This window comes from Zonotrichia leucophrys, chromosome 7, assembly GCF_028769735.1.
Source record: "Zonotrichia leucophrys gambelii isolate GWCS_2022_RI chromosome 7, RI_Zleu_2.0, whole genome shotgun sequence".
NCBI classification, from domain to species: Eukaryota; Metazoa; Chordata; class Aves; order Passeriformes; family Passerellidae; genus Zonotrichia; species Zonotrichia leucophrys.
The window spans coordinates 35,443,805-35,470,650 of NC_088177.1; the positions used below are offsets into that span (position 1 = coordinate 35,443,805).

Consider the following 26,846-nt stretch of genomic DNA (forward strand, 5'->3'; position numbering starts at 1 on the left):
GCCAGCACAAGGTTCACTTTTCAAGCCTGATGTAGCAAATGGAACCTGGCTGAGGAATACCACTTTTGTGTTCAGATTTATTTATTTCATTAGTTAACAGAATCTGTGATGCACTAGTACTTATTAGCAACTTGTTTAACAAATTAATCCAAATAAGTTACCAAGGAGAAAAGAATTTGCAGTCACTGTTGGCTCTTCCAGATTCGTATCTGTAAGCTTAGCTAAGACTTGTGTCTTTTTCTTGGATGCATCAGCTGTTCTGCTTGTTGCTAATTCAGTCTGAGCTTCTGTGGCCAGAGTGGCAAATGCAGTTCTGGAACTTTTAGAGAAGACACATTTGTCTGACTAATGGTACTAGTAAACCTTTGCACTGCCACCATGATAAAAATATTCTAGATTTTGTAAATTGTTTTGCTAATTGCTATTGCTTTCTTCTGAGTGATGTTTCTGTAGAGAAGAGATTATTGCTCAGCTTTCTGTCCAAGTTTGGGGAAATTGGAATTTGTTTCAGCTCTGAAAGCAGGAGACTAGATGGTAACTGAGCAGCCATTCCCATTTCAGCTGTGATCCACAGGGGGAATATAAAAAGAGTAGGGATGATACTGGGACAGGGACTTTGGCATGGTATTAGAGCTTGCTCTATGCCTGCCCATACAGCTGTTCCACATCTGGGCAAACAGTCGAGCTAAGCCACATGTGTGAGTGTGAATGTGGGTGCTGCAAAGCCAACCTTGATGTCTGCGTGCTGTCTGTTGAGCCAGAAATAATCTTTGGCATATATATGGGCATTTGAGTTTAAGCATATGAAGCATGTCTTCTGCCTCCTCCATCCTGCCCTGGAGGCTTCTCTGAACACCCTGTCTCCAGGGACTTGCAGATTTTCCCTTGCAGGATCCCTGATAGTCTAGAATACAGATGGAAATTTCCACCCCACTGGTCCCATATAAGAGCATAGTAATTTCAAGTCTAATACCTAGACATAGGCCTAAACAGGTGTGAGAAATTCTTCTCACATACCCAGAACGTAGCTGTAAATAACTTATTAACAAGGCAGCCTTAGGTGCTTTTGAGACTTAGATTTTCCTGCTCTACTATTCAGTTTTTCTCTGGATTCCACCTCCTAAAACACTCTCTGTTTAGACATTGCTGTTACTCAATGGGAGGGACTTCTGCACAACCAACAGTCTCTGCAGCACCTTATAGACTGCAGTTCATCTGCTGAGTCTGGCAGATTGGTTTTTCTCCCTGTCCCTTTTGAATGACAACTCTTGACCCATATACTGTCATTTGTAGCACTGGACTCTGTGCAGGACCCACCTTTGCATGTACCTTCTCAGAGTCCTGCTCTGATTCCAGTAGTGCAGCTGTCCTGGAGCCATCAAATATATTTCTCCTGTCTTGGATCTGCTGTCTTGGAAAGATGAATTTTACTTATTTCTTGTTCACATTCTTCTCCCTCCTCCCATCCTGTAGTATGCAAACTCATGAGATTTAGCTAAAAAATGTTTCATCTGACATACCACCTATTGCCATCCCATTGGAAAACTTGACTGTAGCAAAGGCCTTAAATCAAAAGCCTTTGTGACACTTTCTGATCTTTGAGCAGCTTTAGGGGCTGTCAGAAAGAAAACCAGCCATACCTAGTTAAATGAAGTTGTTTGGTAAGGATTGAGGTATTTGTCAAGTTAGAGCCATGCAAAAGATTAAAGCAATGTCTGTCAGTGAAACTACTGTATTTTGGCTTACCTAATTCTACAGGGCTTTTTTCCCATGTTTTGCTTTTCAAGGAAACTGTAGGTGCCTTCAGCATTATATCTAAAAAGGGAATTATACATTGCAGATAGTATTTCATTCTATATTTAACAACTCTTCTTTGAACAACAAAAACTGTAAACTCATTGCTGGGACTTGAACTGAAGTCATGGTGGTTCCTAGTTGTTAGTGATATTTTACAGTGACAGCCCTGTTCTGCTTGCAGTGTTAAGAAAAACAGTAGCTCAGTGTCTGGGTTTCCACTAAAGTTTACTGATATTGGACTGTAGTGCTGCCCATCCTGCAGTGCCATGGTGAGTGCATATGAAAAGTGTGTGCAAAATGTGACAGCAGGACTGCTGCTTCAATGCTTTAACTCTAAAATCAAACAGGTTGTACCAAATCCTGAGTGGCTTTGAAGCTTCATGAGGAAACCACAATCTTCCCAGCTGCCAAGCTCACACTCCTGAAAGTATCTGTATGTAAGATTCCTGGAGAGCAAATTTGCTCTGTGTTCATGAATATTCAGAAATGATATCTTGAGATGGGATCCAAAATGGTGCAGCTTGTTTAAGCCTGGAAGAGGGAAGACTTTTCTACACTGTGCTGACGTAGAGGGGGTAAATGGTCACTGAAGAAAGTCTGGTGCTTGAAAGACTGATTTTCCTCATGTCCTTGTACTGTGGTAGTCACCTGACAGGGAGGTGTTTCTGGCATCCTGGAGGTCCTAAGGAGAGGAGTCAGAGGCTGCGCACGAGTCTGTAATGAGCTTTGGTAGCCTGGACGTGGACTTTGTTTTGCTACTTCCTGCAGATAGTTGTGAAATGACCTTTTTAAATCCATAAACATAAAAAGATAAATGGCTTCAGTGAAAACCAGCTGGAGGTAGGCATGGGAAATGGCACTACATGAGATATCAGGCGGGAGGGAATGAAGAAATGAAATGCTAGGTGGATCTCTGTAGGATATTTGCTCTTATATCTGAGTCCCTGGGCATGACATATTCTGTTTCAATTGGAGTAGTAAACAGTAAGGTCAAGGAGATGTGACTGGGATCTCTGTGCTCATCCTGCTTGGTCAGTTCCATTTTGTTAAATTTCTGCAGGGAAATTTTCAGTATTTTTATCAAGTGAAATATACATCCAAATCCAGCCTTCCCTCATGTTCTATTGAGAAGAGATCAGGTGGAGGAAATCCATGCTCCTCTGGCATCTAAAATAATCTGGGCTGGAACAGAAAATGTTCTGCTAACCTCAATTGCTAAACTACCTGTGGATTGAGAACTGATCCAAACAGTGTCACTTAGAACCAGTTGGCTCTGACACTTCTGCTAGACAAAGTATTTTTTTTCCTTAAGATGCACTAGACTGACTGATACTGCTTTTGAAGTGCTGCAGTGCATCCCTCCATGCTGGAGGTTTGGAGAGGTTTTGTCCTCAAGTCCCTTAAACATCAGAGATTTTCAGTGGCAAATGAGTGATGATTAGGCATTACCCCTAAAGGATAAAGGCAGTGAGGCCACAGAGATGTTCTGGCTAAAAGACTGCTGTTCTTGAGAGTGATGGATGGGATTTTGCAGCAAGAATGGGTTATCCAAGGGTAATACAGCCAGAGGGGTCATCACACCAACAGTTGCTTTTTCTGTCTAATGGTAGAGGAAGCAAAGATGAACAACTGTGGGATGTGAGAGTAACATTCCTGTTTTACAGTGGTGGTTAGGTGAAAAAGCAACATTTTTCCTTAAGCTCATTTTAGAGCTGTTATGTGATCATAGAAGAATGAGGAGCTGGGGAAACTTCAAATAGGTGAACAGGAAAAGAAAGTGCCCAAATGGCAAACATCTGTCTTCGTCTATATCTGCCTGTCTGTGCTTGAAATCTTGATAGCTGGGCTCAGGGAAGAACATTTAACTCAGCGGCTAACAAAGTACAAACATGTATTCCTCACAGCACTCCTTTTGAGACAATTATTGTCCCAAATCACAAATATTGGAGCTACAATAGAGAATTCAAAATCATTTAGCAAGCAGAATCAATGTCTGAGCTGGGACCAGGATCTTGGCTTTCCAAACTCCTTTTTGGCTCTCTAGTCACCGAGGACTGTAAAGAATAAAATATGAAGGCGTACCTGCAACAACGTGCAGTTTCGCTGATCGTTTCCAAAGCAATCGTGCCCAACAGCTCCGGAACATAAAAAAAGCCCCAAACCCCTCCACCCAACCCCAAAACAAAGAGCAATTTTTTGCGTCCGTATAACCACATCAGCCTTCACTTTCGCCCCCGAGTACCTGCCCGTCTAACAGCCGAGCGCCGCGCCGTGCCCCCGCGGCCGTTCATCAGAGGGGAGGCATGGCAGCGGTGCAGCCCGGGGATGCACAGCGATACGCCTGCGGAGCTTTCAGGGGTAGGGAATAAAACAAAAATTCCCTCCGGAGCCCCGCGGGGCGTCCGTGCCCGCACCTGTGCCCGGCGCGCCCCGCCCGGAGCGGCCGCGCCCCGCAGCGGGGCTGCCCCGGCGGCGGGGGGCGCCGCAGCCTCCCCGGCCGGCGCCCGGCCTGGCTCAGGAAGTGCCGGCAGGGAAGCGGCGGGGGCGGCCGCCGGGGGCCGGGCCGGGCTGTCAGCGCGGCGAGGGGCAGCGGCGGCGGCGGGGGGAGCGGAGCGGAGCGGAGCAGGTCGGAACAATAGCGGGTGGAGGGGAGGGGGCCGGCGGCGGCGGGGCTCGGCACCGGCACCCCGCCCCGGCCGCACCGCCCAGCGCAGCCCGGGGGCAGCGCAGCCCAGCCCCGGGGCAGCCGCCCCGCAGGCACCGCGGAAGGGATGATCCGAACGGCGCTCGCTTGGGCTCGCAGCTGAACGCGCCTCCATCCCTCCCTCCCTCCTCTTCTCCCTCCCTCTTTTTTTCTCTCTCTCTCTCGGCTCTCCTCCTCCCTAACTCACTGGATATTACCAGCCGCCGGGCTCGCCGCCGCCTCTCCCCCAGCCATGAATCCCGCCGAAGGGGCGGCGGAGGAAGGCGCTGTCCCTGACTCCGAGGTGGATGCTTTCTTCCGAACAGGTAGGGGAGCCGCGGGGAAGGGGCCAGGGCAGCGCCGGGCCCTGCCTCCGCCGCGGGATGCGGGGCTGGCGGCTGCGGCGCGGGCACCGCCGGTAGCGGAGCCGCGGGGAAGGGAGAAGAGGGGATGGAGGGGGTCCCCGCCTGCCTCCTCGCTTTGTCCGCCGCAGCCCCTCGGTGCGCCCGTGGCCCCGTCGCCCCTCCCGCCCCTGGGAGGATGCTACCGCAGGGCTGCGCTCCCGCCGCCTCGGGAGAGGACCGGCCAGGCCCCCGCCCCAAGCAGGCACAAAAGCCCCGCGGGGATGCTCGGGGAGAGCTGTCGCGCTGTCACCCCCGCGGGAAGCGGCGCCGGCTGGGCCCCGCCGGGCCCCCGCCCCGGGCGGCGGCGGCCACCCGGGTACCGGCTGCTATTTGGAAGCGGAGCTGGCTGCCTGCCCCGCTCCAGCCGGGCGAAGCGCCGGGCGCTACCCCTGCCGCCCTCGGGTGGGCAGTGAGTGAGCGCTGAGGCGCCCTGGGCAGCGCTCGCCCGCAGCCGGCCGGGGATGCTGACCGCGCGGAGACGGCTCGCTGAGTGGCTCAGGGCTGGGTGAGAGCCCCGTGCTTCACTCTCCCGATTCAGAGGATGCTGAAGTGCAGCCAAAGTGTAGCTGGACTACAACAGAGCGCAGGGAGCATTTGCTAATGAAGCAGTGGTTAATTAAATTTTGTGGGCAATAGGTACGTGCTGGGGTCCCCGCTGCAGCACTCGTTTGTGAGGTGGTGTTTGTGTGGGAGCCCCCAGCTCTGAAACATAGATTTGCACAGGATGAGCATCTCAGCTGAAGCAACTTGTGGTCTGCATGACACACCCCCCTCTTCTCCCTTGCTCCCTCCCCCATCAAAATCTTCAGAAAGTTTTATAGTCTTGGTAGATTTTTAATTAAAAATTGTAAAGGATTAAGTACTTGTTTCATAAGGGGATTGACCCTTTTGGGCTAAGACTGACACTGCCACAGCTGTTTGTCAAGACTGCTTTTCAGCTGTTTTCCTTCTTCTACCTGCTCATTAGCTACACACAATGCTTTGAGCTCCAGTTACAAAAAAGCGATTATGTAATCACCAAAACTTTAAAGAAGTAAAATCCTGAAGGCCTGCAGCAGCTCCCTGCTATGGTAGACTGCACCCCATTTATGTGAAAACCCTTTGATCTAGAGGATAAGTATAATAAGGTCTGGCTGTGTGTATCTTATGATCCACAAGTCATTAAGCCATAGGATATTTGCCTGTTGATAGCCTACCTGGTTACAAGATAATTTCCAAAGTCTCAACAATGACATATTTGTTAGGAAAAAGAAAAGAAAAACAACCCACCAATTTTCGTTTTAAAAGGAATGTGTTAATTAAGGTTCCTCCCTGCCTTTTCACTCTCTCTCCTCCTTCACCCAAAGCTGAATCATTTCTCTGTGACACTGCCTTCTCAACGTAAGCATGTTACCCGAATTGAATTTGGAGAGAGTCAAATCTGTCTAGCTTATATAAAAAAGTATTCCTAAATGAGGGGAAAGCACAGGGAGCCATGTGGCTAGACGTTTCTCCCAAGCTGCCTCCTTCACCTTAAATGTCACCTGTAGATCTGTGAACACACTTGTAACCTGCATTATACATTTAGTCCAGAGATTTCAGAGAGTGTCCTAACACTTCTACTTCTTGAGGAAACAAAAAGACTGGAACCTGGGCTTGGGAGAGATGCTCAGGTCCTATCCTTGCACTGAACCATGTGTGCATAGGCCATCCTTGATGGTTGTCTGCTTCACCTTAAGCTTCAACAAAGAGATCTTGTTTCTGTGCCATTTCGTAGCATCTTGTGTCCAAAAATGATGATATGGGGAAAAAACCCCCAGACTATTAGTAATTAATTTTGGCTCTCTGCTGGCAATATCCCTGAAAAATGGGGAAGGCATGAGCATAGGTATGACTTTTGTGAAATGACAGTGTTGGTTCTCTGAGTTTGGGGTCCCTTTATGTGTGGGTTTGTGCACTGCTGTTGTGCTGTGTGAAGTTGGGTTCAATGGATGCTGGAGGGAACAGCTGATGTGGGGCTTGGGAGAACAATCATAGCCAGGATACAAGTGACTCCCACACCTCTCAGGCTGACAATAGCCATCCTGTCTGAGCAAGGACTGTCAGATGGGGTCTGATGTGTGATAGCTACAGAGACCTGCACTGACTTAGCATTTGTTATCCCTTGATACTAGATTTTTTTATTTCTACACCTTGTCCTGATTTGTGTTCTGGATTTGTAAAGCATAACCATTGTTTTACATGCTCACATCAAATAACAAATGAGTGTATATGGTTTAGAGATTAGCTTCCCTGATAACCCAAGTTTATACTGAACAGCCTAAACTCTTCCCAGATTCACAATTACCACATGGAAAAGCATGAACTCATCATTTGTTAAAAAAAAAAGAGTCGAAACAACTAAAGCTCTCTCCGAGGCTTTTAGCAACGAGCAGGGCTTTGCACTGAGCCGGGAGGATCGATAGGCTGCTCCCTGGTACCGGCAGAGGAGGCTGATGCTGGGAGTGGCGCCGCTCACAGAGCAGCTCCCGCAGCAGCACCAAACACGCGAGGGACCTGTCCCTTATCAGCGGGGACACCTGAGATAGCAGGTTCCTGAGCTGCACCTGGAAAGGCAAACTGAAGAAATTAACATGAAGTAATAAAGGAAGGTCTGTTCTGGTGCTTACACTGATGAGAACTAGGAATAACTTTTAAGAAAAGGGTGGATTTAACAACTGTGTAGTTGATGCTGGCAGTCAGTAAAACCTCCCTGGAGTCACGCAGGAAGGGGACTATTCTAATTTTCACCATCTGATATTTGCAGTAAGAAATTCAGGAATAGTCTTTTTTAGAGAATCGATCCCATGTAATTGGGATAAAAATTAGCAGGCAGAGGGACACGAAGGGCAGAAATTACTATTGCCATCTCCAGCTCTGATTTCTAGAATAACACCATCTGCTGAATTGTAGCAGCAATTTCTGCATGATGTCCATCACTTCTGTTTGAGTAAAAACCCAAATCTATGCCTAGGTATGCTTTACCAAGTTTCTTAAGTCTGTTTTTTGGTTTTTTTTTTGACAGGTAAAATATGACCAGGTTCTCTGGAATTGTTAATAGTCTGTATTAAATGTGTACTGAAACTTTTTTTATTGTGTGGAACGGAATCCAAATACTTACAGTTTCAAACATAAACAAAGTCACTTTTAAGGTCTACAAATAAGAGATATCCCTTGAATACAGACACACAGAGAAAGCTTTAACTTCCTGCTTAAGGTGCAGTAATTTCTGCGCTGTGTTTTGGATACAGGGGTGACCAAATCTTAAATATTTATAGAGGTCAGTGACAGGACAATTTAGTAAACTACCAATTACCAACAGAAGTAGTCATCAATATTTCTCATGCGCTAGCAGGTACTGTTTTATTTTCTAATTTATTTTTCTGGCACTTAAGTATAACATTGATTATATCTGATATGAAGATGCCAACTTTGTCATTGATACTTGCTGTGAGTGAGGTGAAAATTGACGTTATTCCATCTCCTTTGGATGCGATGAATTATTCTGTTTGCTCTCTGCTTTTCAGCCAGCTATACGTCTAGTGTTGTTCATTTGTGCACAAGTGACTGGCAGTTCTGCTGTTAAATAACTTTAAAATGATTGGCATTGGCCAGGCTGTTTGATCAAAAGATGTGCTTGAAATGATGTCAGCAGAGAAGTGCTCCTTGAGGTTGATGGACTCAAGTGTCTCCTTGCAGTGCAGGTAAATTGATTCAATTGAGTTGTCACGGGGGTGAGGTGTTTGTGTGATGCCTGGCTTCCTTACCTTGAGACTTTCTAATTCATAAGGCCTGGTCTGGTAATGTGTGCTGTTCAAGAAGGGTCCGTTGCCGAAAAGACTGAGGTCTGTCCTACCATTTGGAAAGCTCTTGTGTTCTTTGAGGCATTGCTTTTAATCTAAATCTGTACTATGTTCTGGAGGCTTTGACCTCTGACCCTGTCAGGAATATGAGTTTTGTTGTTTTCTTTCTTTATTATCTAATGTAGGTGGTTTTTATTTTTTCATGTGATTGATGTAGGGGAGGAGTTGCTGTTTTACTACAGACGGGAACCCAGGTCCCCCCAAACCTCCCCAGTGCTCAGGGAAGGCTGTGTGGCTCTGCCCTGTGTTTGTCCCATCTCCTCCCCCTCAAACTCAGACAGATCTGCTATTTCAGGAATTTTCATGTAGACATGGGAAAGGACACTTGGGTGACTCAAGAGGTCTTGGTGGGAATGACTGTCCTCTTCCCTCTCTTGCCATGCAGATGCTGCCAAGAAATGGGGCAGAAACTGCTGAATTGTGGGGTCTTGTGTCAAAAAAGAAAGACTTCTTTTTGTCTGATGCTGGAAGGTAGCAATTTAAATGAATGATTTATGTTCAGAGGAGCATTTCTTTCCCATACTGCTTTGTTCCTTCTCACACAGAGGTACGTACAGGGCAATAGGGATGATATCTGATAGTTATTTACAATGTGTTTATTCTGGATGATATTGCATTGTGGCGTAGGCCAGTAGGAAGATATTTATTCTATTTGATATTAATTCAATTAATGTTGAACATGATTACTTCCAGAGTTGCCTACACTGTGTTTTTGGGTTGAAACTCTGAAAGAAGAAAAGTATAATCCTGTAGTCACACAAAAGAGGAACCCTCCTGGTGCTTGTGTGGACCCTTTTACACGTGGATTTAGATGGCCGTGTGAGTGTTGGAATGATGAGTGGCTTGGATACAAGTGAGCATCCAAGCTGGCCAGGCAAATGTAACTATCACTCTTTCCTACCACCTGCCTCCCATACTGTATTTTATCAAGTCTCATAATAATAACCTGCTGGGGAAACATGAGGTTTGAAAAATGGGAGCGGCTTTGATGGGTTTGGTGGGTTTTCTTTGCTGTAATTTCCAGGCACACCCCCACATTAAGAGCCTTTTAGGGAGTCCTCTGGCTGCACAGGTGCTCTGGGCCTCTTGAAGGCTGGGAATGAAGTATTCTGTTGTTTCAGCTGCTGTGACCTTATGGTCTCTGGAAAGGCTGATTATGGATGTAGAGCAGCTTTATTGCTCCACGGTGACATGTACCATACAGTACCCAGTGGTATTTTAAGTACTTCATGGTTACATCAAAGAAAATACTTAGGGAGTATTAGGCCTTATAAACCCATAGTGCTGTGCCTTTTACAGCTGGAACTTAAAGTCATGAAACGACTTAGAGGTATTTGTGCTTTTGTTTGATTTGGACTGGTGTCCTGCTTTTAATATTTCTTTGGATAAACAACTCCCGTTTTACAGCCTTGCATGGCTCACACACCCTGTGTTTAACTGAAGGGACTTTGCCACTTGGGGAATTTTGCCTAGAGAATCTGGCAAGAATAACAGGGAATATTCCAATACATGTTTTACAAAAGAAAGCTGGATATGAAAAGAGAAGTCAAATATGATTGTCTGAATGGAAAGCCTTAAAGTGTAAAGGACTGTAAAAAAAAGAAGTCATAATATTTTGAATTATTTCTTTCCCACTTGCTTCTAGGATGGATTGTGTTACTGCTGTACAGATCCAGAGAACTTCAGAGGAATTGCTTGGGAGTTTTCACAGATGTAACTGAAAACAGAACTTGGCCCAGGCACTGCAATGGCAATCATAAATCTAGGTTTAAGTCAGTCACCTGTGTGATATGTAGCCTGCAGTGTGTTGAAATGGGATTTAGAGCATTTTGTGCTAGGAATGGAGTAACATTTCAGCGAAATATCTAAGTTTTCATGTTGTATTTCATATTTGATTCAGAATGATCCCCGTGTTTGAATCCAGGGAAAAGACTTTCTTCTGTTTATAAGTCATTGTGAAAGTCATTAACCTATGTGATTACTGTGGATTCACATCAGTTTCAGCTGGTTTTAATTTATTTTATTTTGAATTATTCAGAGAACATTCAAAGTGATATATTGAAACTATGTATGTTCACTGCTAAAGTGTTAAATATAATTTAAAACATTTGTTAAAGTTTAAGTAATTTCTGTTACTTAATCAAGGACTTAGAAGATAATTCTGTTTCTGCTTTTAAATATAAATATTAATTTTGTTTGCTCATCTACATTAACAAATGCCTGGAATAAACTGTGGTTTATTGGGGTTCTTTGTCTCTTATCAACGTGTGGCTTTCTTACTAAAATCTAGGAGTGTTTTTTGTTTCTTTCAAATTGCACAAAATGAAAACATTCAGGTACATAGGTCTAATTTGTTTCATTTTAACTTCAAGGCAACAAATTACCTTTAAAACTAAAAATGAAATTCCTTTTTTAATAACCCTAATTATATGAACCAGCATTTCAGTTTCACTGATGGAACAAAACTACCATAATTAGGCAGACTGTAGTTTTTAGTGTAAGGTCACATCATGCTTTGCTGAGAATAATAAGAGGAAATGATCTTCAATTTAACATCTTGGTGACTGGCAGACCAGCTGCTCTGGTCATTTCTTTTAGTGAAGTGGCCTTGAGAAAAAGGGTGAATGTATGTTGTTTGTGAGAGAAATTAAATTAACCTTGTTACATAATTAGTACCCATGTAGACACGGTGGTGCTTTCAGGTTTTTAAAATACTTTTTTTGGGTGGGGGGAGGGTAGCTTTGGTGTGTGGAATTAGCTGTGCTGAAGTGGCAGAAGACATGCCTTATCTTTAAAATGATAATAATAATAATAATAATAATAATAATAATAATAATAATATATCAAGGAAAGATTTGACTCTGAGATGTTGCTCTCTTCTGGGGATTGTGACCCTTTCTTTGCCAGGTGACTGCTTGGTGAAGCTGTAAAGGCAGCAGGTCAGGCACGCTCCAGTGCAGCAAAAGGGCAGTAGTTGGCCCGGGTTGGTTTGTACCTGAAATCAGAAAATATCCCTCTATATATATATATGTATGTATCTCAAAAAGTGCTTTGTCCAGGTTCCCCGGTAATACCGGCGCTGCTGGCATGGTTCCTGGCTCCTGGAGCGGACCCTGGTGCTCCCGCTGCTTTAGTGGCAACTGGCAGCCCACTTTGGGAGCAGCATCGTCAGCTGGAAACAATGGTGTCTGATTCTTGTTTGTCAGCAGGGACAATGGCCCCGCTGATGGCTGCGGCGCAGGAGAGGGGGCTCCCTTTGTGTGGCAGGGCGGGCATGGCAGATGGCTAATTGGACATGATAAACCACGGGGGCAATGGGGGAGAAAAAGGAGATCTGCACAGATTACCGGCTTGTATCCCCCACACTACGGGAAAAATGTATTTTAAAGATGTGATCAACTTTAGTGCTTTGCCATGAATATATCATTCAGTAATGAAGAAGGAGGACATCCTAACTAAAGTATTTCCTCGGCTGATGTGCAGCCTGCTTTATTAGCTGGGAGCAAATCCTGTTACTGTATGGGAAGGTAGGTGAATGCATGGCCCCCAAAGGCACTGGCATGGCACTTAGGAAAATTAGCAGTGCATATTTTTCATTGGTCTTGTAAGTCAATGTCAGACTGTTGTGCCAAACAGCAACCAAGCTGAACACAAAGAGCTTTACCAGCTGTGTGTGCTGGGAGTGGAAAGTTGTGATCTACCATAGCTTGACTGAATAAGAAGAGATGTTCCTCAGTGCTGGAGCACTGAAAAGCTAAGCTGAATATCAAAGATGGAATTTATTTATTTAAATACATTTTCTTGGTCTTATTAGAGTATGCACTATAAAGGCAAAGCCTGAGACCCTTGCGCAAATGAACTTTTGCTTATTTAAAACAGTTTAGTGAAAATGGGAACTACTGCCTTGAGGTTAGGTCCATAAAAATGATCAGAGAAATTGGACACCTGTCCTATGAGGAAAGGCTGAGGGAGCTGGAGAAGGCTCAGAAAAGGATCAGTTGCAATAAGACAGGAAGCATCATTTTTAAAGTAAAAGAGAGTAAGTTCAGAGTAGAGATAAGGAAGAATTTTTTTATGGTGAGGATGATAAAACTCTCAAATTGTTTGTCCAGAGAAGTAGCAGATGCTCTCTCCCTGTAAGCCTAGATGGGACTCTGAGTAACTTGAGGCAGTGGAAGATGTCCCTGCTTGTGGCAGGTGCTGGACTAGATGACCTTTAAAGGGCCCTTTCAATCCAAACTGTTCTCTGATCCTATAGTATCCCAGGTAGTTTTTGGTATGAGATGTGTAGGCGTAGCTGATGGTTTCAGCGGCTTCAGGCTGTGGGCTGTGAGCCCAAAGCTGTGTCCACAGCCTGGCAGCAGAAATCAGAAGTTCATCCTAATAATTAGATTAATTTTAGTTCTTTTGTTCCTCTTGCTGCCCCCTCCTTCTCCCCAACCAGTTAAACTTTGGGAGTAACTCCACAGAGGAGGTAAAGGCAGTAAGGCTGAAAGGGGAGGGTCACGAGTGTTTGGTGGCTGCTGCAGTGAGCAGCAGTCAAGTCACTGCTGGCTGTAATTCCCTGTTCTGTAAAATGTTATCAAGTGCCTAGAATACTTTGCTATTTTAGTGTCTCCCATAATAATAATGTTATGGCATATAACAGATACATTTAAATTGTAGTAAAAATAAATCTGTGAGAGGTTAAAAATAATAGCTAGCAAGAAATATGCAGTTCTCTGTGGAAGCAGATTTACTTGCTGTGGAAATATCTGGACTGTGTTTCTTTTCAACTGTTTACTACTGTCTTTTCCCATGGGACAAGTTTAGTGGAGACTCCAGATGAAAACTTTCAGTGAGTTGCCTTTGGTTTTTAGCAGGCCATTCAAGTGCTGTACCTGTCAGTCTGCACAGCTTTTGAAGCTGTAGGTGCTTGAGAATATTCAAAAGACTGTGAGTGAATGCAATAAAACTTCCAGTTGGGTTGTCCTCCTGTAGGACCTACGATATTGCCATAATGTGATGGTTCTCTACCAGGGTTTATTATTTGTGTTGCTGTCTCAGCCATGGATCAGTTCCTTCTGAAGCAGATCCTGCATGAACACTGAACAAAAAGATCCTTGCCATTGAGTGCTTATGACAAAAGCTGTCAAATAGACTGCGATTTCATTTAACCAAAGATTCATGTTTTGCTGTTGTTTTTAAACATGTCTGAAGGACAAGTCTGAGGAGTTACAGAGTCATGCACTGGGTGCAGAGCAGAAGAAATGGATGAGAATAAGGTACAAGCAGAAAGATAAGGAAGAAATGAGAAAACTGTAGGGAAAGCATGGAAGAATGCCATAAAGTTACCTAACAGAGCACTTCAGAACTGGAGGGCACTTGGCTGAGAAAGGGATCACAACCTGCATCCTCCGTGGAAGGGAAGCAGATGTTGTCAGTGTGGGGAAGGTCAGAAGCCAGAGGAAATCACAGGAATGAGACAACAAGAGGTTTGATTGGAGTTGTAGCTTTTGGGATATAGAAAGCCAAAGGTAGATTTTCTGACACACTAGAGAATAAAACAGCAAGACTGCCTGCGTACATAGTGAAAGCCTGTGCATGTTCCATGCTCAGACTGGGTCAGGCAGCCATAAGAGTTATGACAAAGCACAGGAAAAGTAGCAAGGTTTTCTCTTCTAGGTGCCCCTCACCATTGAAGACCTCTATTATCACACTGCAGTCTTTTAATAGTGGTGCACCAGATGCCTGCCTTGCTTTGATGCTGTGAAGAGAAGGCATTTCCATATGAAGACACAGAGCCAAAATCCTTGCGTGTTCTGCTTCATGTTTAATGCCTTTTGTTCACAGAAACATGTCATGGAGAGCCGACCTCCTAGGATCTGACTGCCACTCTGTTTGCAGCAATTTCGCTTTCCTGCTCTGCTTTTCTGTGCCGAGGCAGAGAGTTCAGGAGTGATGCTAATTGAGTCAGTCTGAAGCATTCAGATAAATTTAGTCGGAAGGAGAAACTCAGGCCTACCGGGTAAATAGTAATGATCTTGTGAGTTTGAAGGACTTAGATCTAAGGTGTGTGAATCTCCTGTTAACAGCTTGCTTCATTCAACTCAGTCCTGCTCCAAAGTGTGCTGGACTGTTAAATAGGTCAGCTATCTCTTACATATTCCTGCTAGTCTGTAGTCTGTCTGCTGTTTCAGGTTATTTGTCAAATCTCTAATGAGACTGTCTTGAACTATTTGAGACAGGAGAAAGTTTTTAAGAGTGTCTTGGTTTAGAACACCTCTGATGCTAAAACTGGAGGGGAAATCCTGTTGATTGGATGAGCTTAAATCAGTTGAAACCGATCCATGTGGTAATGGGAGTTTGTAAAAATACTTCCCTGAGAAGTGTTCCAGGAACTGCATTTTAACCTCCCTAGACATTACTTTTCCTTTTGGTGTGAGGACACCTTGCAAACAGTGGCTCAAGTAGGAGCCTGAAGCAGTTAGATTCCAGAGGAAACCAACTGTAGCAATCTATTTTTAAAAGGTTATTTTGATGAATTGGATTTTATGACCTGATCTGAACTGGTGTTGGGCACCCATGTTATGTTGTTGCAGCCTGGACCCACAGGAATGTCCATGTGTGCTATCCTGCCACTGCAATCCTATTTGCTTGCTGTGTTGGGCAGTACCAAATTATTCTCTCCATTCTCAGTCCTACTTTTCCTGTCTGCCAGTAGTGGAAAGTTGCAGATCTTTTGCTGAGGAAAATAAAACTTGTTACATTGCAGTTTCTTGGCTGCCCTGTTTCCCTTGAAGCACTGGCAGTTGGGGGTTGGGTCTGTCATCTTTTATGGAACATTATTATGCCTATTTTGACTATCTTTAAAACATTATTTCAAAATCCTCTATGACCAAAGATTTTATGCAAGAGTTTACATAAGATCCTTGATTTTGATACAGATAGTACCTGTACAGTACCTGTATAGTACCTGTATAGTACATGTACAGATACAGGTACTATATTAAGACCTTAAAACACCAAACATCCAGACCTCTCAACTACAGTCAATGAAATTTGAACAACCTTAATCCAGAAAGCCAGGGGCTCTTGCAGCATCAGTCCCTGATGCCTTGTCTGGACAGGTCCTTGCAAAGCTCCTCTTAACATCAGTGGCACAAGAGCTTTACAGTGGGGTTTTGGCGGGCACCAGCCTGGGCTTGTACTTCCTTGTAGGAGGCATTCAGCATGTAGGAGTGAATATAAACCTTGTATTCAGTCTCTTGAAACTGTGTCAGTATTTCTGTTGTGTAATTCTACACAGTATTTCAATTGTGCTGAAGTAACTTGAGTTGATTCTCAATCCGGGAACAAATGGAAAGCTGTGATGGATGGCCTTGGATTAGGTATTGATGCTCAAGAAAGCTAAGTGACACACTTTTACACATGGATAAGTAAATGAATATGTTGATTTCAAAGTTTAGAACTTGTCATGGAGGTTTTTTTCATACTGAAGTCCTGCTGAGACTCCGCTGACAAATGGGATTTTAAGACAGAAAGCCTCCATGGATGAGTAGGTGCTAATGGCTCTGTTGTTGGCACCCATCCATTTGAGCCCCTAAGTGGCACTTAGATATTAGAAGTGCACTCTTTCTGAAGTTAAGGCTCGAGGTTAACAGTTTTGAAGCTGTTGGTGCAAATAAGGCAATTCTGAGCAATTTCTGGAAAGGAAGGCTGCATTTCTGTGTCTTGTCCAAATTCCTCTTGGGATAGCTATATTCTTCTCTTTCTTTTCCACATTTCTACTCTGGTTATACTTTGCAGTGTTGGTGTGCATGAATAGTTGCTGAATTTGACTGCATGAATTGCTGCATTTCATTTTGAGATTTGAGATTTGTGATTTGTATGTGTGACTCTTCCATAGGGCTTCAGTGTCAAGATCATATTTTTAGCACCTCTGCTTTGTCTTTGCCCAATGTCCCTTGCTTGAGTCAAGGTAAAATAAACACAGTGTCTGGCAGCTGTGTCAGGAACAGCACATGCAGACACCGTGTCCAGGCACCCCCTCCTTCCCGGCTGCTACCAGGGCTGTCCGGGAACACACGGGCTTCCCCTGCGTCACAGCCCTGCCTCTGTGCCTAAAGGAAACCTCCTTGGATCTTCAGCTCTTCCTGTCCAGCTGCACGTGGCTCCAGCACGTCACAGCTCATTGTTTCAGATCTCAGAGAGCACGAGAGGAACTGGAAAATGTTGTTTTACTATCATGTTATTGTTATTGAAGAGCTCAATAAATGGTTAAGCACCATGTGTTGGTCAGACAGAGCTTCCTTACTTATGCTGGTAGATAAGAGGCTTGTGAGAGAAAACCTGCTATGAAAAGAAAGGGAAAGGCAGGCACTGATTGTCTCCAGCATCCCAAATCAATGGGTGCTTTTTCTGGTGCTGACTGGAATTGAGTTTCCAATATCTCAGCTCTCTCCTGCTGTTTTGTGTGTCATGTTCTTATAGGGTTAAATTAGGATGCAGCAGCCAAGTTGCGAGCTCTTCTGACAAGAGCTCTTGAGCTTCTGCATCTGTAACTTTCCTGAGGCTCCCCAAGGAAAAGTCTGGCATGCTTTATCTGACAGACAGCTCAATTGATACTTCTAAAGGTTTACTTACCTGGTGTCAGTGCATCAAGGTGCAGCCAGAAATGTTCACCCTAAACTTGTGGGTATCCCCAAGTTCCATTTACAAGAATTCTATTACATTTGCAATAGAAATGCCTCAGCAGTAAGGCAATAAGTGGGCATAAAGTGGTAAGGAGTGCAGCATGCCTGTAAGGTGAAACAGTTGTACCTTTTTGGATGGGAGCCATAATCTGGAGAGGGGAATCCAGACTTCTAATTTTATTAATCTCACTTCTTCTGATCTATGCCAGACCAGAAGGTTCCTCAGTTATTCATGTTCATCTTAAATATCAGTTATCCCCTTGCTGTGAAAACAGATCCATTGCAGAACAAGGATTTTTTTTCTTTTGCCTTAGAGTAATCCTAAGAGAAAAGATTGCTGCTGTGAAAAGTAAAGCTCTTGGTGTTCTTGTTCTGTGTTCCTCTTGTCATCATTAAAGCTTCTTGTGTTAGACCGTGAGCAGCCCACATCATCACCGGCTTTCCCTGCTGCTGGAGCCTGCAGTGAGACAGTAATCCTGCATTTACCATCACAGTGTCTTCACATACAGTGTGATTTTACAAATCTAATATTATGTTTCTCTGCAGGAACAAGAGCAAAAACAAGCCAGCTAAACAGCAGTGTTAGCAGAAGTAAGCGAGTATTGTGCCATCTGACAGTGCTGGACAAACATCAAGTTTATTTTTGCTGTGTAACACCAAGGTTGTAGATACGTTTAGAAGATAATGTAAAATTCTGTAGATGAAGACCCTACTTCTGGTCTGACCTGCTGGATAACACTAAGCAATTAGTGTTGCTTTTTACCTCAGTTTCCCTCTGAGAGTTGGGTAATTGGCTGTGAACAAAAAGCTCTGTAAAATAATAACACTTAAAGCAGTGCATATAGAAGTTACAAACACAGAACACTGTCATCATCTCCACTCCATAAATGTGAGGAACTGAGGCAGAAAATGGTTTGCCAAAAGCTATTGATGTATCTGGGGCCAGAGTCCTCATTAGACCTCTGGAGCTGGGGGCTGCCTGCCCAGCCTGCAGGATTCGTGCTGCTCGTGGCCCTCCTGCCCCTGCCACCGAGCACTGCAGCCTTGGGGAATGCACAGGACTTCAGTGTGGGCAACAGATTTAGGCCCATTCCTTTCACTGTTTCTGCTGAGTAAATTGGAAAAGTAATGAAATGGTTTTATCTAGGAAAAAGGTTTGAGAGCCCTCTGTTTTTAACAGTCATCTGCTAAATAGTACAAAGTATATGGGACAGCACTGTCCTAATTAGTTTTCTGTCAAAAATTAACAGCCCTGGAGTTCAGTAGGAAAAGATTTAGGCCAATATAGTGTCTTTGAAAAATTCACAAGACTTTTTGAATATGAGTTTGAAGCTTCAACATCATGGAACCTCCTCTGAGCAGAGCTTTACTCTTCATAGAAAACATTCTCCCGCTTTAAAAGCCTGCGTCTTAGTGTAATTTGAATCCATCTTACTTTAGGGTATATATTTAGTATCCAGCTGATTTTTTCCCTCTAAAGTTCTTGGATAGCAAGTCCACTAGGAAATCTCAGCATTGCCAAACCATTTTAAGACATTTGGAACTTCAATTACCTGCTGAACTCTTAAAAAGTAATTTGGTAATGAAAGCAGTGAATGCATTCTGCAGTGTTTAAGGATTGCTTACAGAGATAAAATGGTTTTGGCTGTAGGTCAGATAAATACTTTTATGATGAAGCATATGTGCAACCAGTTTTTCTCCTTTTTTTTGAATGATTCTGAAGAGTCTAATCCTTCAAAATATCCCCCAAAATATTTTGGATTACTAGACCTTGTGTTCTTAACTGAAGAGAAACATTTAGTATTTTGCACCTAAGGAACATCTTTCATCTTCATGTACTTTACAGAGCCAAATATTTTCAGTTTAACCAAACTTGTGTGAAAAAAGAAAATGTAATTTCCCATTTTAGAGCTATGTTAGCCAGCAGCAGGACATGATCTGACTCTCAAGTCAGGCTGGTAGCAGAGATTGCTGGAAGATGATATGGGATTGCATGCCTAGGTGAGAAACTTGGGTAACAGATTCTTGGAGTCTTGCTATGTTTGACATTGGCTCAAATGTGATCGTGGTCACAAATCTGGTGCCTCTTGTGGGTGAGCAAAAGAAGGGTGGAAAACTGTTTGTCTCCCACTCTGGATTGCAGATTATGTTTGCATATGAATCCTTTATGCATTCTGCCCATGCCTGGGAAGCCAGACAAGGGCTCTGGTGTGTGTAACCACAGCCAGCATAGAGGAAGAGAAAGATCTGAACTGCCTTGCTACCATACAGATAATACACAGAGTTTTTCTTGTGGGAGAGAAACTTCTCAGCTCTTCTAGTGTGGTTCCATTTTAAAATTCACATTTCTGGAGTTGGGTGGCTGAAAGAAATACCCACATAGCTCTAGTCTGAGAGCTGATTGAGTTACTGTGGGATGCCTGTCTTCGTGTGTGGCTCTGCAGTATTAACAAGTTTATCCAAAAATGAAGAATTTAGTTGAAAGATGAAGACCCTTAGTACCAGAATTTGGGGCGGGGGGGGGGCAAAGGAGGGAGAGGTTAAATTGTGATAATGGAATCTGAAGCTGAGTTTCTGAGTTTCCTGTGAATCATATGCTAACTTTTTACACTCCATAGTTTATCTGGGACACTGAATGTAGCCTCATTTGCCATTTTTTTCCCTGAACTACAGCGTCTACAGCTGTGGCCAGATGTGCTTCTTGGCTTGCAGCTGAGCTGGGTTCAAAGACACTGAACCCAAGCCAGGCTTAAAGTGCCTGGGCACTGTCCCCACTTCTGCGGGTTGGTGTGTGCAACATAGCTGCAAACATAGTCCTTCTCTAACCTAAATCAGTCAAAATGATCTGGGTTAAAGAAAACCCTCCATGCTTTTAAATAGAAAGCCAACCTGGATCATTTTGACACAACCGGGTTAGGGAGCGATCTGTGTGCAGATATAGTGACAGATTGGAGGGGCAGAACCCAGCTCTGCTGCAGCTGAACCCTGACTGGGACCACAGGCCAAGCAACACTGCTCTGTGAGAGCTCAGGAAGCTGCCCTGACTTTTGTCCTGTGCAATAGTCTTGTTTGTAGGAAATCATGGAATAGGTTAAAGGAGAGAAATGCAGCTGGTGTTTCCCAGTTTTAGCCTCTGATGGCCAGTTTGCTGCCTGATGCCATCTATTGTATGTTCCTACCAAAGGGCCTGGTAATGGCTAGGTTTTCCTTATAGGCAGTTTAGAGCAACTTGAAGGTTCTGCTAAACTTGCTTTCCCAGGTGCTTGCTTTCCTGGGCTGTAAGGAAGCTGCTACCCAGGCAGTATTTTCTGTATAAATCAGTAATTTTCAGATATTTATGCACATGAGTGACACACATGTAAACTTGACACGAGAGATGCTCTGTGGGTTTTCACAGCATTCTAAGCATGCTGATGAAAGGCAGATACAGCAAGACTTTCTGCAGAAACTGAATGAAAACATTTGAGATTTTAGTTCGCAGAGGATAGTATGAAAATCTCTTGGGCAAGTTTGTAAGTGTGTGTGTGTTTGACATTGGACTTGACAGTGATCCCATTGATTTCTGCTGGGCTCAGACTCAATTACTTTGGTTTAACATCAGTGCATTTGAGAGTAGAGTTAGGCCCGCTGAAAGTATGGATGCTCTTTCTTTCCTCTTGGGGAATCTTTTGGCAGTGGTTATGCAGGTCATGTCCGCATGCTATGACCTGTCTGCATAACAAGCCACCACTCTATTACATGGCTTTAGATATTTCAGATACCTTCAGCTATGAAAAATCATTTTCTCACCCAGACTTCCCTCCCCAGGAGATACAATCCCCTTGTTCCCATAGCACACACACTGGATGCTGTGGTCCAGCTCCTCACCAGGGCATTGTGGTTTTGCCATCATTGTGACTTGTTCTCTTTCAGTTTCTGGTGGAGGCAACAATAGGAGACTCCTGGTTTTGCGTGTAGACTCCTTCAGGAGAGTTGAGCATCCATATGAACAAACAGGGGGAACCCTGGTGCAGTGAGGTGTGTGGTGCATGGTGGTGAAGAGAGATGGCTGAGCCATTGGATGGGGTGCTCCCCAAACACCAAGGCCCATGTGAGTGACTTCAGTAGTCCCATCTGGTGCATGTTGCAGGTGTGTTGGTGATGACTTGTGACAGCTTCATATCCTGCAGCCCTCAGGCTCAGGACAACCAGAAAGAAAAGACTTTCCCTTGTTGGCGATTATTTCCAGATTCATTCACAGCACAATGCAGTGCTTCCTCCAGCTGTCTGAGGCGAAGACTTGACCTCTCCTTTTTTCACCTCCTGTGACATTTACTCACAACAAACAGGCCTAGATGTTGCAGAATGTTTTTCTGGGTCATTGAAAGCATTGTATGCTTGTCCTTCAAAGAATAAACACAACATCTTTCATCTCAGCCCATTAGCTTGTTTTAATCTTTTAAACATTTTGGGGCCTCGAGGGGAAGCTGTATGAGGTGTTTGGACAATACTCTCAGGCACATGGTGTGACTCTTGGGGATGGTGCTGTGCAGGGCTGGGGGATGGCCTTGATGATCCTTATGGATCTGTCCCATCTCAGCTTATTCTGTGGTGCTGTCAATAGGCATTATTCACATGGGAGAAATGAATTGATTCATACTGGAAGCACACTTCCTCATGCACACACTCCCACAGGGCTCTAGCATGAGGCAACAGCCATGAGTCCAACCCAGAGGGTCAGCTCCTGTGCTGTGCAATCTCTTCTGGGTACAAAATCTACAGCAGTACTTGCATACCAGTGGAGCTGAGCTGTCCCAAAACAGTTCAACCTCGGGTGGTTGCAAATGGCAAATCTGCAATTTCTCCTGTGTTTTGAGCATGTGCTCCCAGCTCTCCAGTCTCCTGTTTGCAGTGGTGTGTGCAGAAACAAATCTACACGCAGCCTACAGGCTGTCTCCAGCATTTTGGAAACCTCTTTGCATGAATGGTTTATCTGTACATCTGGAAATGAGCTTGATTGACACAAAAACACAGGAAAAACTGCATCCCAGATGCTTTTGCTATGATTTGGTAGTGTTTTCTGTGAATACTTGGCATTTATAGCACTGTCTGGTCTCCTTCAAATCATATACCTGCCTGGAGGCTAGGACCCTGTGAGCTCATGGCTTGAGCTGGAATTGGCTACCTTCAGCCTTAAACACTACTCTTCTGCAACAACTGTCTTTTATTTGTAGAATTTCAGTCCAATTTCATGGTATGCAGGCTGTTTCACTTACCATTTCCCATGCTTTTTCCATGCCATCTCTGCCTCTCAGTGCAATGGTCTCCACATAATCTCATCCTGAAAATTTTGGTGGTAACAAAAAAAAAATCTCTTCAGCTTTTTTTGAAAAAAAAGTAAATCAGATAGTTTGATATATTTGGACAAAACACTAGTAACTGAAAAAATTTGTTTGAAAACTACCTAGAATATTAGAATAGAAATTATTAGCTGATAAGTACTGTACATTTTCCAACAAAAATATTACATTATCTTTGAGAGCATGGGGCTCTTTGGTTATTTTTCTGAGTCAAATATATATTTCATAGTGAAAAGAAAATTTTGCTGGAAACTTGTTTAGCCCTGCTCCTTCAGCTATTTCCTTAAGCACCTCCTAAAAAACCATTGTTTGCATCCCCAGTAAACTACCATGTTTAAATTCTTTTGTTCAAAATGAGGTCCAGTAACTTTTTAACAAACAAACAAGCAGGCAAGCCGTGAGCTGCATGTGCCAGAGTTAATGGAGCTGTCAGCTGTGTTCGTGCCATGGTGATTGATGGGTGCTCTGATGGAGTGGCCTCTTCCCTCTCTTTCTGTCTTGTCTGCATGTTAATGTCTCCACTCACTGAATAATGATTCACTTTAATACAGATTTGTCTTATTTTTGTTTCTGAGCTCTGGCAGGGCCAGGGTTATGTCTGTGTTTCTCTGAAGCACCTGTCAGGCTTCTGGCCAGGAGGAATTTTACCTGGAGATGAGAATGTCCTTGTTTTATGGGAGCACCAACCAGTGAAACAGTGCCATGTGATATTTCAGTGGAACTGCAGATTTGGTACCAGGGGTAGAGGAGGTCCTTATCTTGGATTGCATGGGTATGCCTGGCATTTTGGGGTGGTTTCACTGTGACAGAGGTGTATGTTTGGGGGCAGGAGGGGCACACAACAGGATGTTGGTGAGCGTCTTGCAGGACTTTCACCAGGCAGCTTGTGGGGACACTCCTGAAAGTGGAGTGCAGACAGAGAGATCTGTGCCCCTCTTGTTCTTGTGTCTGCTCCTGAGCCAGCTCATGATGACCAGTGTGGACACAACCAGGGCAGCTGTATGTGGTTCCCGTGGGGATGTGCTGGCTGAGTTAGACCTTACATGATGGATTCACTCGACTTTACACTTTATGTACAGGTATCTGAAGCCCATGTTAACCATCAGAAGCAATGTTACACTGTGTAGGCATGTGTAAACTTGTGGAAAGTTATCCATAAGGGTGATTTATTTTTATCCATGAACCACATGAGAAGTAGGAAAGGCAAGATTCTCACTACCACAAGATAGCTCCCCCCATAATTTTACAATTGTAAAAAAAAATTATTTTGGGAGTCTGGTGGGTCAAAGTGGTCCCAGGGCTGCTGTCCTGTGCTGATTTCCTGATGCTTGGAAATCAATAGATGTTTAGGGTTCAAGATTGCAAATACCCTCTCCCTCCCATTTTCTTCAAGGATAAGTCTTGGAACAAAAGAAAATTCCCTGTTTCTGTTGACAAATATTGCAGAATATGGTGTGAATATATAGTGTATGTGTGGGAAAGCAGCAATTTGCATTGTAGCTGCAGTAAATTTTCATGCTGTTTGGAAGTCAAACAGTATCACAGTTCCAGAAGGACAGCAGAGGCTGCAGTTTGCAAGCTCTGCTCCCGCCTGCTCTCGTGCAGTATTTATCCACCAAACTGTGCAGAGGGCTGTTAGCCACCAAGGCTCTTGGGGATTTATCTCCCAGGCTGGCTTTGTTTCACTAAGGGGTATGGAGCTTTCATCCCTTCATCAAGCTACTCTGGAGAGGTTTAGTGTTGTGAATATGCCAGTGCATGGTGCAGCTGTCATAGTCCTGCTGCTCGAGCAGAAATTTATGGCAAAGAAAGACAGATACATGTGGTGTTGGGTTATGAGACTGACAGATTTGCTGTCATGTCTCATAGCACTTTAGGTGAGATAAAGCTGTTTTTTATTTATTTTATTTTGTCACAGAGTGCAAAACTTGAGCAGAAATAAGGGATATTTAACAGTAAAGGGAGCCTAATTTTCCTATTGGTGTAAATGTGGAATTTCTCTACTGATTAGAGATGATTTAAAAAATCATCTCAGCTAAGTGATTCAGAGAAAGAGGACAATGTATAAGGCAGGGACAAGGGACAAGCACAAGCTCCAGCATTCTGGGGATAGAGTCCCAACCCTCACTTGTGACAATGTGAGCGGTGCTCACCTGCAATGGGTTATCACAATTTTATTGAAAATGTTTTCATGTGTGAATTGTCTTCCCTCCAGCAGCTGTCAAAACCCTCCCTTGGGTAACTCCTCAGAGCAGTCTGATCCTGATGCAGGAGGCCACTCCAGCCTGGGCCCCCTGAGAGGTTGTTGCACACGGCTGCTCACATGGGAAGATGTGCTACACCACATGAAAATGAAGCAATTAGGGAAAAACCTGGAAACTAGGTTTGAAGCCAAGATTTTGAATAGTTATTACCAGCTTCTTAAATTTTCCAGCCCCTGCTGGTAGTTCTTGAAAAGGAGTCTAGGAACTGGGGCTAGTCCATATGTATTTTGTAGTGTTTGGTTTTGTTTTTTTGGTTTGGTTTTTTTTTTTTTTGGTTTTTTTTTTTTTCTGATTAGTATTTATGTTTTGAGACCACATATGTGACTATTTGTGTCAGAAACTGTTGCCGTAAGCAAGCCAAGTAGTGAAATAAAGGTCAGGGGGTTTCCTTCTCTGTGCCTTCACAGTAGGTCTGCATGCCCATAACCTGTCCACTGAATGTGATTTAGGATGTCTAAGAGGAAAAGGATATTTTCCTGTATATATGAGTGTATTTCTGTCTCTGAAGTAAAATGTGAAGAATTAAAAGGAAAAAATTCATTCATTATGTAATTTCCTCCCTCACTTACTGTATTTCCTTTGAAAAATGTAATCCATATGACACTTGGATGTTCCACTGGATTTGTTTTAAAAATTTTGCAGGTGATTCCAAATACTTACTACTTCCTTAGTGGAAAATAAGTTTCTAGAGACTTCTTGGCAAATGTCTTTTTTTTTTTCTTCCTACATCCTGGTCACACTTCTGTCTAATTTATTGTCGAGTTCTTTAGAAAAATAAATGAATCTAGGAAAACTGGGTTTATTTGCTCTGAGCCTAGTTGTGACTTCTCACATGGCCACGACCATAGAGAGAACATTGACCTGGTTGTGACTTAAAGCACCAGAAAATGTGTATCCTTCAGGCTGGGGTGATTCCTTTGGGATTGCTTAGAAGAGCTGGCAATAGATACAGCCAGGTCTGCCCTGGGCATGGCTTACACGGGCACATTGGAGCACCTTGGCTTTAGGGCAGGTCCTGCATTTACCAGGTTGCCAGGTTGGCGCCGTATATTGCTGTGAGCTGTCTTTTGAAACACTGAACTTCATTCTAGAGAATTGCTGCCAGATGTTTGGGGTTTTTTTCCCTTACATATCTCTTGGTTTCCCAACAACTAAGCTTCACTGTGTACAGATATAAAATAATACTGCTTTTCTGATAGTCATCTGAAAAAGAAACTCATTGTCTTGGTCCAAGATAGATGTCCAAAAAAGGAAAAAATATAACCTTCATTATTGCTTAGAAAATCTTGACATTTGCTCCATTTTTTAGTGAATGGATTTCTTAATTGCTTTGCCCACAGAGAAACCAGAAATTGAATGACTGCAATACTTGCTTCTTTTCATTATTTGTATAGTTTTGGTACTTCACAAAGAAATATTGATATTGGGAAAATAAGCTTGAGATGGTTTTTCTTTCTTTTCACCTCTGTATTTATCAAGCTTTTTTGTTTAAAGCCTACTGTTAAAATGTGTTGAATATCTTCTGGCGCCTTTGGTTCAATCCAGCATCAGCTTATATTGTGCCTTGGGTAAAGCATCTTGTTCTTAGTTTTCTGAAAGTTAACATGTGCTTTACCTGGAGTATGTAATTTATTGTTATCTATCTTTTATCCTTTAGACCAGCTGGAGTTGTTAACATCTGAACACCTCTAAGTAAAATATGAAACCTTGTTGCTTCATTCACTAAGTTGCTGAAATGTACAGATGCTGAAAAAAATCACAGTATTGCTGAGTCTTTAGTAACTAATATTCCAAGTATCACTA

The 26,846-nt window shown here is 43.6% G+C and overlaps 1 protein-coding gene across 11 annotated transcripts in view; it reads left to right on the top strand.

Moving 5' to 3' along the window:
- Window positions 1-4,074: 4,074 nt before the first annotated feature.
- The window catches only part of KALRN (kalirin RhoGEF kinase), a 464,736-nt gene continuing 441,964 nt past the window's right edge, over window positions 4,075-26,846 (top strand). For 5 of the 11 annotated variants that reach the window (XR_010440958.1, XM_064717928.1, XM_064717932.1 and 2 more), the window contains exons 1-2: window positions 4,134-4,155; window positions 4,702-4,806. Coding sequence is in view for 9 of the 11 variants with exons in the window: in XM_064717928.1 (XP_064573998.1) it covers window positions 4,734-4,806 (73 nt within the window). In the remaining 2 variants the exon portion in view is untranslated. Of the gene's footprint in view, window positions 4,156-4,701; window positions 4,807-26,846 lie in introns of all 11 variants that reach the window. The other 6 variants (XR_010440959.1, XM_064717936.1, XM_064717937.1 and 3 more) reach the window with 5 other exon arrangements.